The sequence below is a fragment of the Mus caroli genome, chromosome 2 (assembly GCF_900094665.2).
Source record: "Mus caroli chromosome 2, CAROLI_EIJ_v1.1, whole genome shotgun sequence".
NCBI lineage: Eukaryota > Metazoa > Chordata > Mammalia > Rodentia > Muridae > Mus > Mus caroli.
Window position 1 is genome coordinate 84,817,708 of NC_034571.1, and position 15,077 is coordinate 84,832,784.

Genomic DNA, 15,077 nt, shown 5'->3' on the forward strand with positions numbered 1-15,077 from the left:
GCAGTCTCAGGTCCCGCGTGATTGGACTGGAGCAGAAGCTGTGTTCCACTCACCAGAATTCTCAAGATCCTGTGGCGGGTGTCAGCTGACCCCGCGCCCCAGCCACCCCGGTGCTGGTCAGACAGGAAGAGGCTGTGGCCCCACTCAGGTCGGCTTTCTGCTTCCCTTACTAAAGCAGTCTCAGGTCCCGCGAGATTGGATTGGAGCAGAAGCTCTGTTCCACCCACCAGAAGTCCCAAGATTCTGTGGCGGGTGTCGTGGGCAGCTGGTGGGTGTCAGCCGACCCTGCGCCCTAGCTACCCCATTGCTGGTCAGACCGGAAGAGCTGTTTGTTGTTTTTTGAGACAGACTCTGTAGTATCACTGGCTGAACTGGAACTTAGAGATCCAAGTGCTCGGATTAAAAATGTGCAACATTTTTTAAATTTTGGTCTTATACATACACATTTGTACTGTCACTGAACTATACCTTCATCCCCTACATAGACCTTTTACTTTTATTTGTTAAGATTTATTTTTGTGTGTCCATATGTGTTTGTGTGAGTATGCACACACATGTGGACAGGTGACATAAGAGTCTAGAAGATGTCAGGTCCCTTGGAGCTGAAGTTAGCGAGCTGTCTGGTACAAGGGATGGGACCCAGTTTCCGTAAGTCTTCTTATCTGCTAAGCCATCTCCAGCTACCCTACATATTTCATACACCTCTTTTTCTCAGAAGACAAGCCAGTGTTTATTTTTTTCCCTTATAGCTTGCTTGTGACACTGGGACTATAACTTAGTGGTAAAACTACCTACAATGAGTAAAGTCCTAGGTTTTAATCCCCACTACTGGGGGAAAAAATTATAATTTTCTCTTTCTAAAAATAACATTTTTTAAAGCTAGGCATGGTGGCACATGCTTCTCATCCCAGCACTTGGAAGGCAGGGACAGTCCAATCTGAGCAATCTGAGTTTGAGGCCAGCCTGGCCTGCATAGTTCCAAGACAACCAAAGCTATATAAATAGGTCTTGTCTCAAAAAAAACTTTTTTTAAAAAGCGGTTAAAGGAGGGTGGTGACAAGATGACTAAGTGGGTCCCAGTGTTTGCATCCATGCCTGACAGCCTAAGCTTGGTTCCCAGAACCAATTCCTGCAGGTTGACCTACACACACACTTGAATCCTCATACATAAACTAAATAAATGTAAAAGATTTTAACTTACTGTGAGTACTTGCCTACTTAAAAGACACAGGACATTGCATTGTCAGTGCACAGTGAATTTTCTTTAGTAAAAATTGTCAAAAATATTTTCATAAGTATCTTGTGCCTTAATTTCCTTGTTTTTGTTTAGTCTTTTTTTTTTTTTTTTTTTTTTTTTTTTTTTTTTGGTTTTTCGAGACAGGGTTTCTCTGTGTAGCCCTGGCTGTCCTGGAACTCACTTTGTAGACCAGGCTGGCCTCGAACTCAGAAATCCGCCTGCCTCTGCCTCCCAAGTGCTGGGATTAAAGGCGTGCACCACCACGCCCGGCTTAGTCTTTTCATCTAATGTAAGGGATTGAACCCAAGGCCTTGCACACTTAAGTCAATGACTCTACCACTGAACTAAACCTAGACTTCAACCGTTATTTACGAAAAATACTTTTATATGTTTATATAATTTATACATAGTATTTATATTTTGTATATTATGTATTTTAAATTTGCACACGTGTGTGGGAAGTTTTTGATGGGAGTAAAGTTTCAATTTTGCAAGATGCAGCGTCCTGCATATGGGTAGCACAGCAATGTCAATATATATAAACTGCATTCTTTTTTTTTTTTACGATTGATTTATTTAATTTATGTATGTGAGTATACTGTAGCTGTCTTCAGACACACCAGAAGAGGGCATCAGATCCCATTACAGATGGTTGTGAAGTTGCTGGGAATTGAACTCAGGAAGACCAGTTAGTACTCTTAACAGCTGAGCCATCTCTCCAGCCCTCTATAAACTGCATTCTTAAAAATGGTTAAGATGGAAACTTTGTTATATTTTAGTTAAGTTTGGTGGCACACACCTGTATTCCCAGCACTCAGAGACAGGAGAATTGTGAATTCTCTCCTTAGAAGAATAACATGGTGATTGTATGAAGTAATGAACTGTTAACTTGCTTTTCAACAGTTCTGCGTTTTCCAGTTGGTGAGCACTGAGAATAATCGCTATAGTTTAGATCACATTTCTTCCCTGTTCACTTCTCAGGTAAGTTAAACCGTCCTGTGCATTTCACACAGGTGCAGGAAGGAAGTGTTGGCCATACCCTGGGGAGGTTGCTTGCCCTCTAACCATAGCTTTTTTTTTTTTTTTTTAATCTGAGACAGGGTCATTTAAACATAGGAGTTTCAAACCAACTTAGCAACTTTCTGTAATTGCCAAGTAGAGTCTCACAGTAGTGAGACTGTCTCAAAATTCCTTACCCCCATTGTGTTTTTATAGGATTATATTCTTTTTTTGTTTTAAAGATTTATTTATTATATGTAAGTACACTGTAGCTGTCTTCAGACACACCAGAAGAGGGCAACAGATCTCATTACGGATGGTTGTGAGCCACCATGTCGTGGCTGGGATTTGAACTCAGGATCTTTGGCAGAGCAGTCAGTGCTCTTAACTGCTGAGCCATCTCTCCAGCCCCAGGGTTATAGTCTTAAGGTACTTCATATATAGACGATTGAGAGCCCAGCATGTGGGTGCCGGGAATTGAACCAGAGTATTTTGTGAGAGCAGCCAGTGCTCTGAACCATCTCTCCAGCCCCTCTTCATGCATAGAAACAGTTTAAGTTGGATTTTATCAAGTTCATGGGGCATGTTGTGCTGTCATGCATTTTGTTCTCTTGTCAATACAAACTTAGTCTCTGCTCCCTTTTCTTTCTTTCTTTTTCCCATTTCTTCCTAGGAGACACTAGTCGATTTTGCCTTAACCTCAACGGATATCTGGGCCCTGTGGCATGATGCTGAGAACCAAACAATTGTGAAATATATCAACTTCGAACAGTATGGAATATTTAACCTTTCTCTTCCTATGTTACCCTAGACAGCGCCATACTGAGATGAGACCTTTTCCGTGTAGAGCCAAATATTTAGTTCAAAGGATTCTGATGTGTTTGTCTGGATTTTGTGGAAATCAAATATGCTTAGGATTGAGCTAAGATAAAATAGCATATTTCTTAGGAGAGGTACCCCCAAAACAGTAGCAGTAATTTGGAATCTCACTACTAATACTCTAATGTCCTTATGCCCACAACTTAACAAAAACATTGAAGTTCTTTTTTATTCTCAATCTCCTTAAATAAAGATCAAAGATAGATTAAATTAGTATGGTTATTTGAAACTTTTTAAAATAGGAAACTTTTCTCCTTCTGAAAAAATGAGCTTCAGGGCTCAGAATCCGGCTCAGTGAGTAGGGTGCCTTCCTTGCACTCAGAGCCCAGCGCCTCATACAAGCATGGTTGCAGTTCCAGAAGGAAGGAAGTAGAGGCAAAGGGTTAGAAATCCAAGGCCATCTTCAGCTACATAGTGAGTTCAGGGCTCCCCTGCAATATGTGATACCTTGAGGGAGGGAGAGGGAGAAGGAGAGTGCGAGTAAGAAGCAAAAATGAGCTATAGAACAAAACTAGTATTTTAGGATGAAAAGTTGTATTGCACAATTTTTTTAAGATTTATTTATTTATTATATGTGAGTACACTAGCTATCTTCAGACACTTCGAAAGATGGTGTTAGATCTTGTTACAGATGGTTGTGAGCCACCATGTGGTTGCTGGGACTTGAACTTGGGACCTTCAGAAGAGCAGTCGGTGCTCTTAACCACTGAGCCATCTCACCAGCCCTTGTATTGCACAATTTTATGTTTTGATAACCTCTACTGTTAGATATACTTTATCTATTATACATTGGTTTACTTTTAACTTTTTAGCTGTGGTCTCGGAGAAATGGCTCAACAATTAAGACTCAGACTGCTCTTAGAAGGGGTTGAAGTTGAGTCCCAGCACCCCTGTAGGGTGGCTTATAACTAACTGCCTGGGACTCCAGCTACAGAGGGTCATAGCCCTCTTGCTTCCCAGGACACGTACACTCACATGGACACACACATATCATATATGTGATTCAAAAATAGTGTTAAATTGTTTTGGTTCTCAAGGGTTTCTCTGAATATCCCTGACTGTCCTGGAACTCCTATAGACAAGGCTGACCTCAAACTCAGATCCATCTGCCTCCCCAGTGCTGGGGTTAAAAGTGTGTGCCACAACACTGAGCTTAATCTAAAAAAAATTTAATATTTACAAATATATTTATAAACAGATTTAAACTTTCTTTTTGGTTTGTCGAGACAGGGTTCCTATGTATAGCCCTGGCTGTCCTGGAACTCACTTTGTAGACCAGGCTGGCTTCAGAAATCCACCTGCCTCTGCCTCCCAAGTGCTGGGATTAAAGGCATGCGCCACCACGCCCGGCTTTAAACTTTTTCTTAATGAAATACATAACCACTGAAACGCTTCATTGGCCTTTGGCTAAGATCAAGTGTGAAGCATCTCCTTTTAAGATTCCTTTAAGAACCATTTAAAAAAAAAAAAAAAAAAAAAAAAGAACCATTTAAACAAATTGAACCCTCAACATTAAACTTCAGAGTAGAATTACAAGGTCTATTCTGATCCTAAGCCAGACCTTGAAAAATACTAGTTTAATTCTTATAGGTATCATTCAAAACCATGAGCTTGGAGCTGAGCACAGAAGTACATTGAGAGATTGAAGCCACTTAGGGCTACAGGGTACAACCACAGCTTATCAAACAAGAAGGCCTGGGCTCTGGATTCAGGGTTTCCAGCAGCTTACCAGCTGTGAAAGACCTTAAAAGGACTTATTTCCTCAGCTACAGATTGAAGGTAATACATTCTTGAAGGAGATTGTAAGGCAAACATGAATAGAATAGTGTCAAGAATTGCATCTTACATAATATCTAGTAAATTTAAGTACATAGTAAAAATCAGCTGTTTGTAGATTTATATTTCAGGTTTTAAATTGAGGATGCTCCCTGTTAAACATAGAACTTTGGGTCTGGGAGATGGCTCATTTGGCAGTGTTTGCGATGAATTTATGACGACCTGAGTTTTGATCCCCAGTTCCTATGTAAAAGCAAGTCAGTTGGGGCAGTGCGGGCTTAGAATTGTGCACTGGTAAGGCAGACGTGAGGATTTCTGGAGCTTGCTGACCAGCATAGTTTAGCTAAATTGATGAACTCTGGATTCAGAGAGAAACCCTGTCTCAAAAAGCTCAGGTCAGGGGCTAGTGAAGTAGCTCAGTAAGTGGAAGTGCTAGCTGTAGGGGCTAACAACCAGAGGGAGTCTCCAGAACTCCCTCTGGAAGGCTAAAGCAGACACTTGGAAGAGACCCTCTGACTTCCATACAGCTATTGTGGCACCTGTGTAACTGGTATCTCCACACAATAATAATAATAATAAAATACGTAGATCATTTAAAACAAGGTGGAGAACAGTTGAGGAAGACATTGAGCATTGAGTCCTGGCCTGCACGAGGACATGCACACCTTTGCGCCTGTGCAGACACGCAGACAGTAAGGACAGATGCAAGGACAGTAAACTGCTTAGTGATAAAGCTGTGGTTGGTTGCAATGGGTTCTCTGATGAGGCCATTCCTGCTCAGATACTGCCAACGTGTGTAGACAGTGTTTGGTAAACTTTTGAACGTTTTTTCTGTAGTAATGTTGCAGGTCAGTGGAATCCAGTGTTTATGCAGCCTCTGCCAGAAGAAGAAATTGTCATCAGAGACGATCAAGACCCCAGAGTAAGTATGAAAACTGTTACTGTAGGAACCACTTGCATTAGTTTTTACCCTGAGGTCATTTGAGTGAGAAGGCAAATACATTGGCTTATGCAGCTGAGATGTTCAGCGTCTGCTCTCAGATAGGGCTGGCAGAGTATTTTCAAGACTTCATCTCTTTATTCTGCTTCCTTCCTGTTTTTGATCTCAGATAGTACCTCTTGCCTTACAAAGTCTACATTCTGTGTGTTTAGCTGTCTTGGAGGAGACAGCTATACCTCAGTCCTATGTCCCTGTGATGAATTGGCATCGCTGGGTGATATGTTAGTTCCTAGTGTGTTCACTGATAGGAGTAAGTGCTCTGGGCCAGTGAGACACGCATGCACACAGTGCAGAGACAGAGGTCAGAAGGTAACCCTTCAGTCCTCTCTCTTCACCATGTGTGCCCAGGAGTGGAACTGTGGTCATCAGGCCTAGTGACGAGCACCTTTACAGAGTCACCTACTGAGCCATTTTGGTGGCTGAGAATTTTATGTCATGTGCATGGGCATCTTTTCCTTGCATGTATGTATGTGCCCCCTGTGCTCACCTGATGCCCAGGGTTCAAAATGGAGTGTCAGATTGCCGGGAACTAGAGTGATAGATGGTGGTAAGCTGCCATATATGGGCTAGGAACCAAAACTGGCTCCTCTGTAAGAACAAGTGCTCTTAACCACTCAGCCGTCTCTCCAGCCCCCAAACCTTTCATTTGGCATAGTAATTATATACATTTGTGAAATATAGCATGACAATGATTATGTAACATGTAACAATCATATTTTAGTAATTAGTAGTTCCATCTGCTTAAACATTCTGTGAAGTTCAGATCAATTCTGAAGACTATAGCTTGATTGTAGAGGACTTGCATATGCCACACCTGGGTGCAATCTAAAGCACCATATCAGGGGTTTAAAAATCTGATAAAGAGCTGGGTAGTGGGTGCAGGTCTTTAACCCCAGCACTTAGGAGGCAGAGGCAGGCAGATGTGAGAGTTCCAGGACAGCCAGGGCTACACAGAACAACTCTGTCTCGAAAAACAAAACAAAACAAAAAAAAAGTTCTGATAAAGATAATATGCAATAAAGCATAATAGGCCAGTCTCCATGTTTTCAAAGATATCTTTAGGCTAAATAAAAGAAAGTTTCTTGCCGGGTGTGGTGGCGCATGCCTTTAATCCCAGAGGCAGGTGGATTTCTGAGTTTGAGGCCGGCCTGGTCTACAAAGTGAGTTCCAGGACACCCAAGCCTACACAGAGAAACCCTGTCTGGAAAAAAAGAAAAAAAGGAAAAAAAGAAAAAAGAAAGAAAGTTTCTAGTTGATCCTTAGTGAGCTAAACTGAAATGACCAAGATTTCCGCTCCTGGAAACCCCACTTTAAGTATCTGAAATTGAATGTTGTTCGAGTGTTACTCCTTAGAGTTCCTTGGTAATGGTTACTTATTACTACAGTTAATAACGACTGGCGTCACACCCTGATGTTAGTAGCCTTTTGTTCCATTGTACTCATGTTGTCACCCACCGAGAAGCTCAGCAGCAGGAAAGAACCTGGTCACTCAGACTTGATGCTTAGAAGCAAATCTGGTTCAAGACTTGTTCAAAACAGTGAGGCAGCATGGCAGCTTTCTATTCTACTCTATACTCCTGTGAGTTTTCTGCACTTTAAATTTTGATTTAGCTTACCTGTTGTCACTTTCTTTTATTTGTGAGTCCTTGTGAAGATGGTTTTGAAATCAACTTGTTCTAACTGCTCTTTACCCTGTCACCACCAGGCTGGGTCCACCCTTTGTATTTAAGATTGACAGCTGTCACCTTTGTTTTTCAGTGGTACCCAGTAGTGTTCTATAAAAATGTGTACCATTCAGGCGGATATAGCAGCTTGACCCCCAAAGCATTGCAGTCTCCACTGTAAAAGCATGTCTCTGCAGTACAGCTTATTGTTGCTCAAGTGTAGAAGGGCAGAGTGTCCAGTTCATGGAGTAGAAATCCACATGTTGGATTCACACGATTCCTTTGTATTTTTCCCAGCTTCATCTTTTTCAGAATCATAGTAGCTTTTGTTTTAATTTTCTAATAGGAAATGTATTTGCGGAGCCTTTTTACACCAGGACACTTCATAAATGCAGCTTTATGTAAAGCTTTACAGGTGAGCAAGAAAATATCTAATGTTTACTTCAAATTATTCCTGATTGTATTGCTGGATGGTATAATTGAGTGTGTGTGTGTTTATAAATACTATTGTAATTTGTTTTAACATTCTTTACACAAAATAAGAATCCTGGCTGAGAGATAGGAGTAGGAAATTCTTTCCCAAGTAATTAGGGGAGCATGCCACAGTGCAGATTGTATGCCAACACTATTGTAAACAGAAATTACTCTACACTGCATGTAAGCTTTATCCTTGAAAGAGATTTAAAGATTAGTTTTTAAGTTATTTATGATTGGTTATATTGTCGTTTATACCCTTTGTTAGTATAGTGAGTGGCCAAGTTCTGGGTGCAAAGTCTCGGTGACTCAGAGTATTTTAGCTTCAAGCTCTGTGTGATAGATAATGCATGACCACAGTCCCAGGACTCAGGAGGCTGAAGTAGAAGCGTACTGAATTGGAGGCAGCTGTCTGTATTGCATAGTGAAACTGTCTCAGAAAATATTTTATTTTCAGTCATGACTTAAACGTTGTTCACTATTTTACAAAAAGTATTTTATTGTTATTTTTGTGTAGTTTTTGAGGCAGACCTTGAACTTTGGATCCTTCTGCCTCCACCTCCCTGTAGTTGGGATTAATTGTGTACACAGCAGATCCACTTAAGATCCTTACCATTGCCGGGCGTGGTGGTGCACGCCTTTAATCCCAGCACTCGGGAGGCAGAGGCAGGCCAATTTCTGAGTTCGGGGCCAGCCTGGTCTACAGAGTTCCAGGACAGCTAGGGCTACACAGAGAAACCCTGTCTCAAAACAACAACAACAAAAAAAATTCCTTACCATTTTTCTAAATATAAATAAACAATTTCTCTTCTACTTTCTTCTCTTCCCCTTTCTTGTTATTGTGAGTTTTTTTGGTTTTTTAAGATTTATTTTATTTTGTGTTATGAGTGTTTTGACTGCATGTGTATCTGTGTACCACATGCCTCCTGTGCCTGAAGGAGTGGTGAACAACTATGGATACAGAGACTTGAACTACTAGTCCTTTGCAAGAACCACAGCAAGTGCTATTACCACTGAACCAATTCTGCACAGCACACAGCCTTTTGTGTGTGTGTATGGGCGGTGGGGGAGACAGGGTTTTGTTCTGGTAGTCTTGGCTGTCCCAGAACCAGCTCTGTAGTCCAGGCTGGCCTTGAACTCCCAGAGATCCACCACCATCTCCTGCATGGTATTGTGTTTTAAAGACAATCTGACTATATAGCTAAGACTAGCTTCATATTCCCCATGTAGACCAGGTTGGCNTTGAACTTTGATCTTCCTGCCTTNATTTCAAAAGCACTACAATTACTGGTGTGACAGTTTACAGGCCTTTGACTTTTCTTCAGGCTAGGAACATTTGTTTGTTTATCTGGTTGCTATGTGTTTTCTGTTTTCTCTCTGATAAAACTACATAATTACTCCGGAGTAAAGTGTTCTGTTTAGTTTCTTCTCATCATCATTTTGTCCTTGTTCATAATTACTAGTTGGGTTGTTTTTTGGTTTGGATTGGGAGGGTTGTTTGTTTGTTTTGTTTGTTTTTGAGACAGGGCTTCTTTCTGTAGCCCTGACTTTCCTAACTCGTGCATCTTGCTTTGTACACCAGGCTGGCCTCAGACTCAGATCTGCCTGTCACTGCCTCTTTAGTACTGGGATTAAAGTTGTGCACTGTCACACCCAGCAATAATATGCAGTTGTATAGTAGCACTTTTCATAGTATCTAGTATATAATTAAGATATAAAAACATAATTAGTGCAGTTACCAAACTCCTGCTGAACTCTTTCCTAGGGGAGTACCCACCATCATCCCTAGCTTTCTCTTATGTGTGGTCCTGGGCTATGTGTCTTTGACATCCCATAGACCTTTCTCTCCAAATGGGCAATAGTTATTTTGATTTTAATTGATTTTTTTAAATGGTCTATGTACTTCATTATAATTCTTTTGGATTCAGATTTCTGGAAGTTATTCTGGTTCTGAACTTTGTTGTTGCTGCTAGAAATCATCTGTGCAGTATTAGAGCAGGAGGGACTCCTGACATTTCTGAGGTTGCTCTGTAGTTACATATTGCCTTAGGGACTTTTAAGCCAGACTTCCTTCAGTGTGAGTATTTTATAATATTCTGAAATATTCCTTTTAATTTTAGATTTTCTGCCGAGGTACCGAGAGGAACTTGGATCTTTCATGGAATGAACTAAAAAAGGAAATTACTTTAGCTGTTGAAAATGAGGTGAGGTGTGGGAAAGAGTGGGAATGATAATGTTGTCTGTCTAGTTGAACTGTCAAACTTGATCATTTTTATCATGGTAGCAGAAAGTAGAAATGCTTAAGCCTTTTCATTAGGGAGTTTGATAGATATTTACATATCCCATGGGATTTAATGCATAAGAAATATTTTGTAAAGAAAAACCCCCAAAAGGTTTCACTTTTCTCTGTTTGTCAGCTCCAAGGAAGTGTGACTGAGTATGAATTCTCCCAGGATGAATTCCGCACGTTACAGCAGGAATTCTGGTGCAAGTTCTATGCCTGCGTTCTCCAGTATCAGGAAGCCCTCTCCCACCCTCTCGCTCTACATTTGAATCCTGTCACAAACATGGTGTGCCTTCTGAAGAAAGTAAGGGAACTGGAGCATTCAGAGCTCCTCTGCAAAGTTCAAGGAGACTATATTGATGCACGTTGAAATTACAAAAACAGCACAATGACTCAGGCCTGTATATCCTAACATTTGAGAGACTACATGGGAATGCCCTTAGGATCCCAGGTCAGCCTCTGCTTCAACAAACAAAAACAACAATGGTGATAACACAAGAATTTCAGTATTTCCTTCACCCATACTCATTATTAGCTTCGATTTTGGTGACAGGGTTGGTTGGTAGCTGGGTAGATCTTAGTGCCAGGGATTGAATCTGAGCCTATTCATGCTAACAAGCACACATAATGCACTGAACTGAATCTCCAACCCCAATTTGCTTTTCTGCATTGTTTTTGTTTTCTTCCTCCTCTTTTTCCTCTTCCTCTTCTTCTTTTTCTTCATTTTTTTTTTCCTGAGTCACTGATGCCTTGATATCTGTAAATATTTCAGCACACATTAACACAGATACTGGAACTGGAGACATGGCTTAATGATTAAGAGTGCTTGCTACTAGCCGGGCGTGGTGGCGCATGCCTTTAATCCCAGCACTCGGGAGGCAGAGGCAGGCGGATTTCTGAGTTCGAGGCCACCCTGGTCTACAAAGTGNGAGTTCGAGGCCACCCTGGTCTACAAAGTGAGTGCCAGGACAGCCAGGGCTACACAGAGAAACCCTGTCTCGAAAAACCAAAAAAAAAAAAAAAACCAAAAAAAAAAAAAGAGTGCTTGCTACTTCTACAGAGTAACCTGATTCAATTCCTAGCGATCATGCCAAGTGGAGATTACTTGTAACTCTAGCTGTAGGGCGTGAAGCACCATCTTCTGGCCATTTCCTTGCTACCTTAAGACTATATCTTTTTTTTTTTTTTTTTTAGATTTATTTATTTATTTTATGTATGGTGAGTACATTGTTGCTGTCTTTAGACACACCAGAAGAGGGCATCTGATCCCATTACAGTTGGTTGTGAACCACCATGTGGTTGCCGGGAAGTGAACTCAGGACCTTTAGAAGAGCAACCAGTGCTCTTAACCACTGAGCCATCTCTCCAGCCCCCATCTTTTTTTATATTGTCTTTTGATTTAAATTTGTTGTTTCCTCACCATTCAGTGTCTAAGTACATTCTGTAGATTTTAAGTTCAGTCTGTAAAGTCTTTGCCTTACAAGCCGAAAGACCCTAGCACCCATGAAGAAATGCCAGTTATAGTTGTGCATGCTTATGGTCGCAGTGATGAGGAGACAGAGACAGCTTGCTAGTCAGTCTACCCTAATTCGTGATTTCCAGGCCAGTGAGAAACACTGCATTCCGGGGAATGACAAGCAAGATTATCCTGTAGGCATACACACACACATCACCACTCAGATGAACACAGATACAGGTAAAAAATGGAAGACTTAGCTCACAATATTGTTCTTTCTTTTTGTGTCTCTGCTGAGAGTCAAACCTAAGGCCTGCATGTATTAGGTAAGCCCTTTACCACTGAACTGCATCCTCTAGCCCCTTCCAAGTGTTAAAAAATGACATGGAAAATTATGTGTACATATTCTATATAGCACAATTTGTTGTCTATATGATACATTATGGATTATGAGTTACATGTTTCTTTTTTAATTATTTAAAAGAAAATAACGGAAAGGTTTGTACTTGCAGGGGTATCTGTCTTTCCTGGTGCCATCTTCCTTAGTAGATCATTTGTATCTCCTGCCCGACGAGCACCTTTTGACGGAGGATGAGACGACCATATCAGATGGTAATCATTTTTCTATCTAATTGACCCCCTCCCAATGTGAATCTTATATTTTACTTCAGTTAAACATTATCAATTACCACTGCGACCTGTCTTGATGAGTTTACCTTACTCACTGAAGATTTTTTTTTTAAGCTGGAGAGTCTTAAATACATATGCTATGGAAAAGGGATTCTTTCTATCTAATTACAGATGCCTCTTTTAATGTATTAATCAATAGACTTTCATGGTTTCAGCCATCGATTTAATGTATTAATCAATAGACTTTCATGGTTTCAGCCATCGATGTTAACATTCTCTCTCATAGATGCAGATGTGGCACGGGATGTCTTATGTCTTATAAAATGCCTCCGGATGATTGGAGAGTCTGTTACCATGGACATGGCAGTTTTGATGGAAACCAGTTGTTATAACTTGCAATCTCCAGAGAAGGCTGCAGAACACATTTTGGAAGATTTGATCACTATTGATGTGTAAGGAGAATTTAGGGTAAAGTACATTTCCTAATGGAATTCGGCAGTGTTGTTATCACAGATTTTAATATATGGTCAAGTATATAAAAAGTCATGGTTTAATGTTAAAGTAATTTTCCTTGATTCTAAATAGGGTTGGGTGTGTGTGTGTGTGTGTGTGCGTGCGTGTGTGCGTGCACGTGTGTGCGTGTGGAAGAACCTGACCTTGTACATTCTAGGCAAGTGTACTACTCTGAAGCCCCTGTTTCAGATGTTACAGAGGGCAAATGAAAACAAATTCATAAAGTATTATACTTCTGTAATCCCTTAAATAAGCATGATGTTTAAAAAAAAATACACAAGTATTTTCCTAGAATTCATTTTGTGGGTCATTCCTAAAAAGTTGAGAGTGATTTAATGTGGACTCTTGAGTGTCTTGTGTCAGAATGATTTTCTCCACTACTTTACTGTGAGCAGCACACATAGAGCCTGTCTTAAATGTTGTCAGTAGTAACGGGAATTTTCTAATTGTCATGTAGAGAAAATGTGATGGAAGACATTTGTAGTAAACTGCAAGAGATCAGAAACCCTGTCCACGCCATTGGACTTCTTATACGGGAAATGGATTATGAAACAGAAGTGGAAATGGAAAAGGGGTTTGATCCAGGTAACCAAGGAAACAACAAGTGTGCTTTACAGAACTCAGTGGTGTGGGCTCGGAGGTTAAGAGGATGCACTGTTCTTCCAGAGGAACTGAGTCTACTTCCACGTCAGGTGACGCACAGCCAGCCCCAGAGGAATCTGACATCTCTGGTCTGTGCTACCTGCACTCATGTGCACATACCCACATACAGACACACACACATAGTTAGAACTAACAAAGCCAGGCATGATGGCCACGCCTTTAATCCCAGCACTCAGGCAGAGGGAGGCAGATCTCTGAGTTCCAGACCAGCTTGGTCTGCAGCATAAGTTCCAGGCCAGCCAGGACTACACATAGAAGATCCCTGTCTCAAAAAAGCAGAATTAAATGATACATTTAATTCCAGTTTTCCTTCTAAATTTATTACATTTGTTTATTTTATTTTATGTACATATATGCACACATGCTATGGTACATAGACAGAGCTCAGAGGACAACATGTAGGGATCAGCTTTTCCCTACCGTATGGGTCCTGCGAGTTAATTCAGTTTATCAGGGTTGGCGGCAGGTTCCTTTACCCACTGAGCCATCTTGCCAGCATTTAACTCCATTTTTTCTTGTTACAGCTCAGCCTTTGAACGTTCGAATGAATCTTTCCCAGCTCTATGGTAGTAGCACAGCAGGATATATTGTGTGTAGAGGTGTGTATAAAATTGCCAGCACTCGATTCCTGATCTGCCGAGACCTCTTGATCTTACAGCAGCTATTAACAAGGCTAGGAGATGCAGTAAGTACTACTTGAGGGAAAACTCACTTATAAACTCTCAAACTGCATAGTCTAGAGACTTGTCTGTATTTACTGCTTTCCCCTGAGCTTAGCCTAAGCAGGGCTCTGCAGATACCAGCTGAGAGGAGTAGTGGCAGTTCCTTTTCTCAGAAGCAGCTTACAGAAGGCAGGCTTTGTCCTGACTTGCTGTGTGGAGGTGTAGTCTACTGTGACTTGAGGAGTGAAGTGACTGGTCGGTCACATGGCGCCCACAGTCAGGAAACAGAGGGAAAGCTGCCTCTCAGCTCACATTATGTGTGCAGTTAAGATTTAAGAAAAACATTTTAAATAGAGATTATAAATGAGGGCAGTAGATAAAGAGAGATGCTTAGAAAGAAAGATACCCAAGAGTGTGGTATGGGGTTTTCTAAGAGAGGGCTGCTAGTTATCACTTTGTTCCTTTTATTCAGTGTTCAACCCAGCCAATGGAATGGTCTCAGCTACAGTCAAGATGGACCACCCCTCTTGCTTTTATTTTCTTTAGTTTAACCTTTTTATAAACCCAGAGGTATATTTCCCTGATTCTAAATCTCAAGCTGACAAAATTAATCATCATATAAATAGAAATAAACAGAATGCACTTGGACTGTCTGAAGCAGATTACTGTTGCTAATCAGAAAACAGAAAACACATAGCAACCAGATAAACAAACAAATGTTCCTAGCCTGAAGAAAAGTCAAAGGCCTGTAAACTGTCACACCAGTAATTGTAGTGCTTTTGAAATNAAGGCAGGAAGATCAAAGTTCAANGCCAACCTGGTCTACATGGGGAATATGAA

At 40.9% G+C, this 15,077-nt stretch overlaps 1 protein-coding gene across 2 annotated transcripts in view; it reads left to right on the forward strand.

Annotated features, from left to right (window-relative positions):
• Nup160 (nucleoporin 160) overlaps positions 1 to 15,077 on the forward strand; it is a 62,112-nt gene that overhangs the window by 17,327 nt on the left and 29,708 nt on the right. For both annotated transcript variants that reach the window (XM_021183053.1, XM_029474348.1), the window contains exons 8-17: positions 2,141 to 2,218; positions 2,910 to 3,007; positions 5,729 to 5,813; positions 7,902 to 7,970; positions 10,150 to 10,233; positions 10,447 to 10,617; positions 12,282 to 12,381; positions 12,686 to 12,851; positions 13,370 to 13,497; positions 14,100 to 14,260. In XM_021183053.1, the coding sequence (XP_021038712.1) occupies positions 2,141 to 2,218; positions 2,910 to 3,007; positions 5,729 to 5,813; positions 7,902 to 7,970; positions 10,150 to 10,233; positions 10,447 to 10,617; positions 12,282 to 12,381; positions 12,686 to 12,851; positions 13,370 to 13,497; positions 14,100 to 14,260 (1,140 nt within the window). The remainder of the gene's footprint in view (positions 1 to 2,140; positions 2,219 to 2,909; positions 3,008 to 5,728; positions 5,814 to 7,901; positions 7,971 to 10,149; positions 10,234 to 10,446; positions 10,618 to 12,281; positions 12,382 to 12,685; positions 12,852 to 13,369; positions 13,498 to 14,099; positions 14,261 to 15,077) is intronic.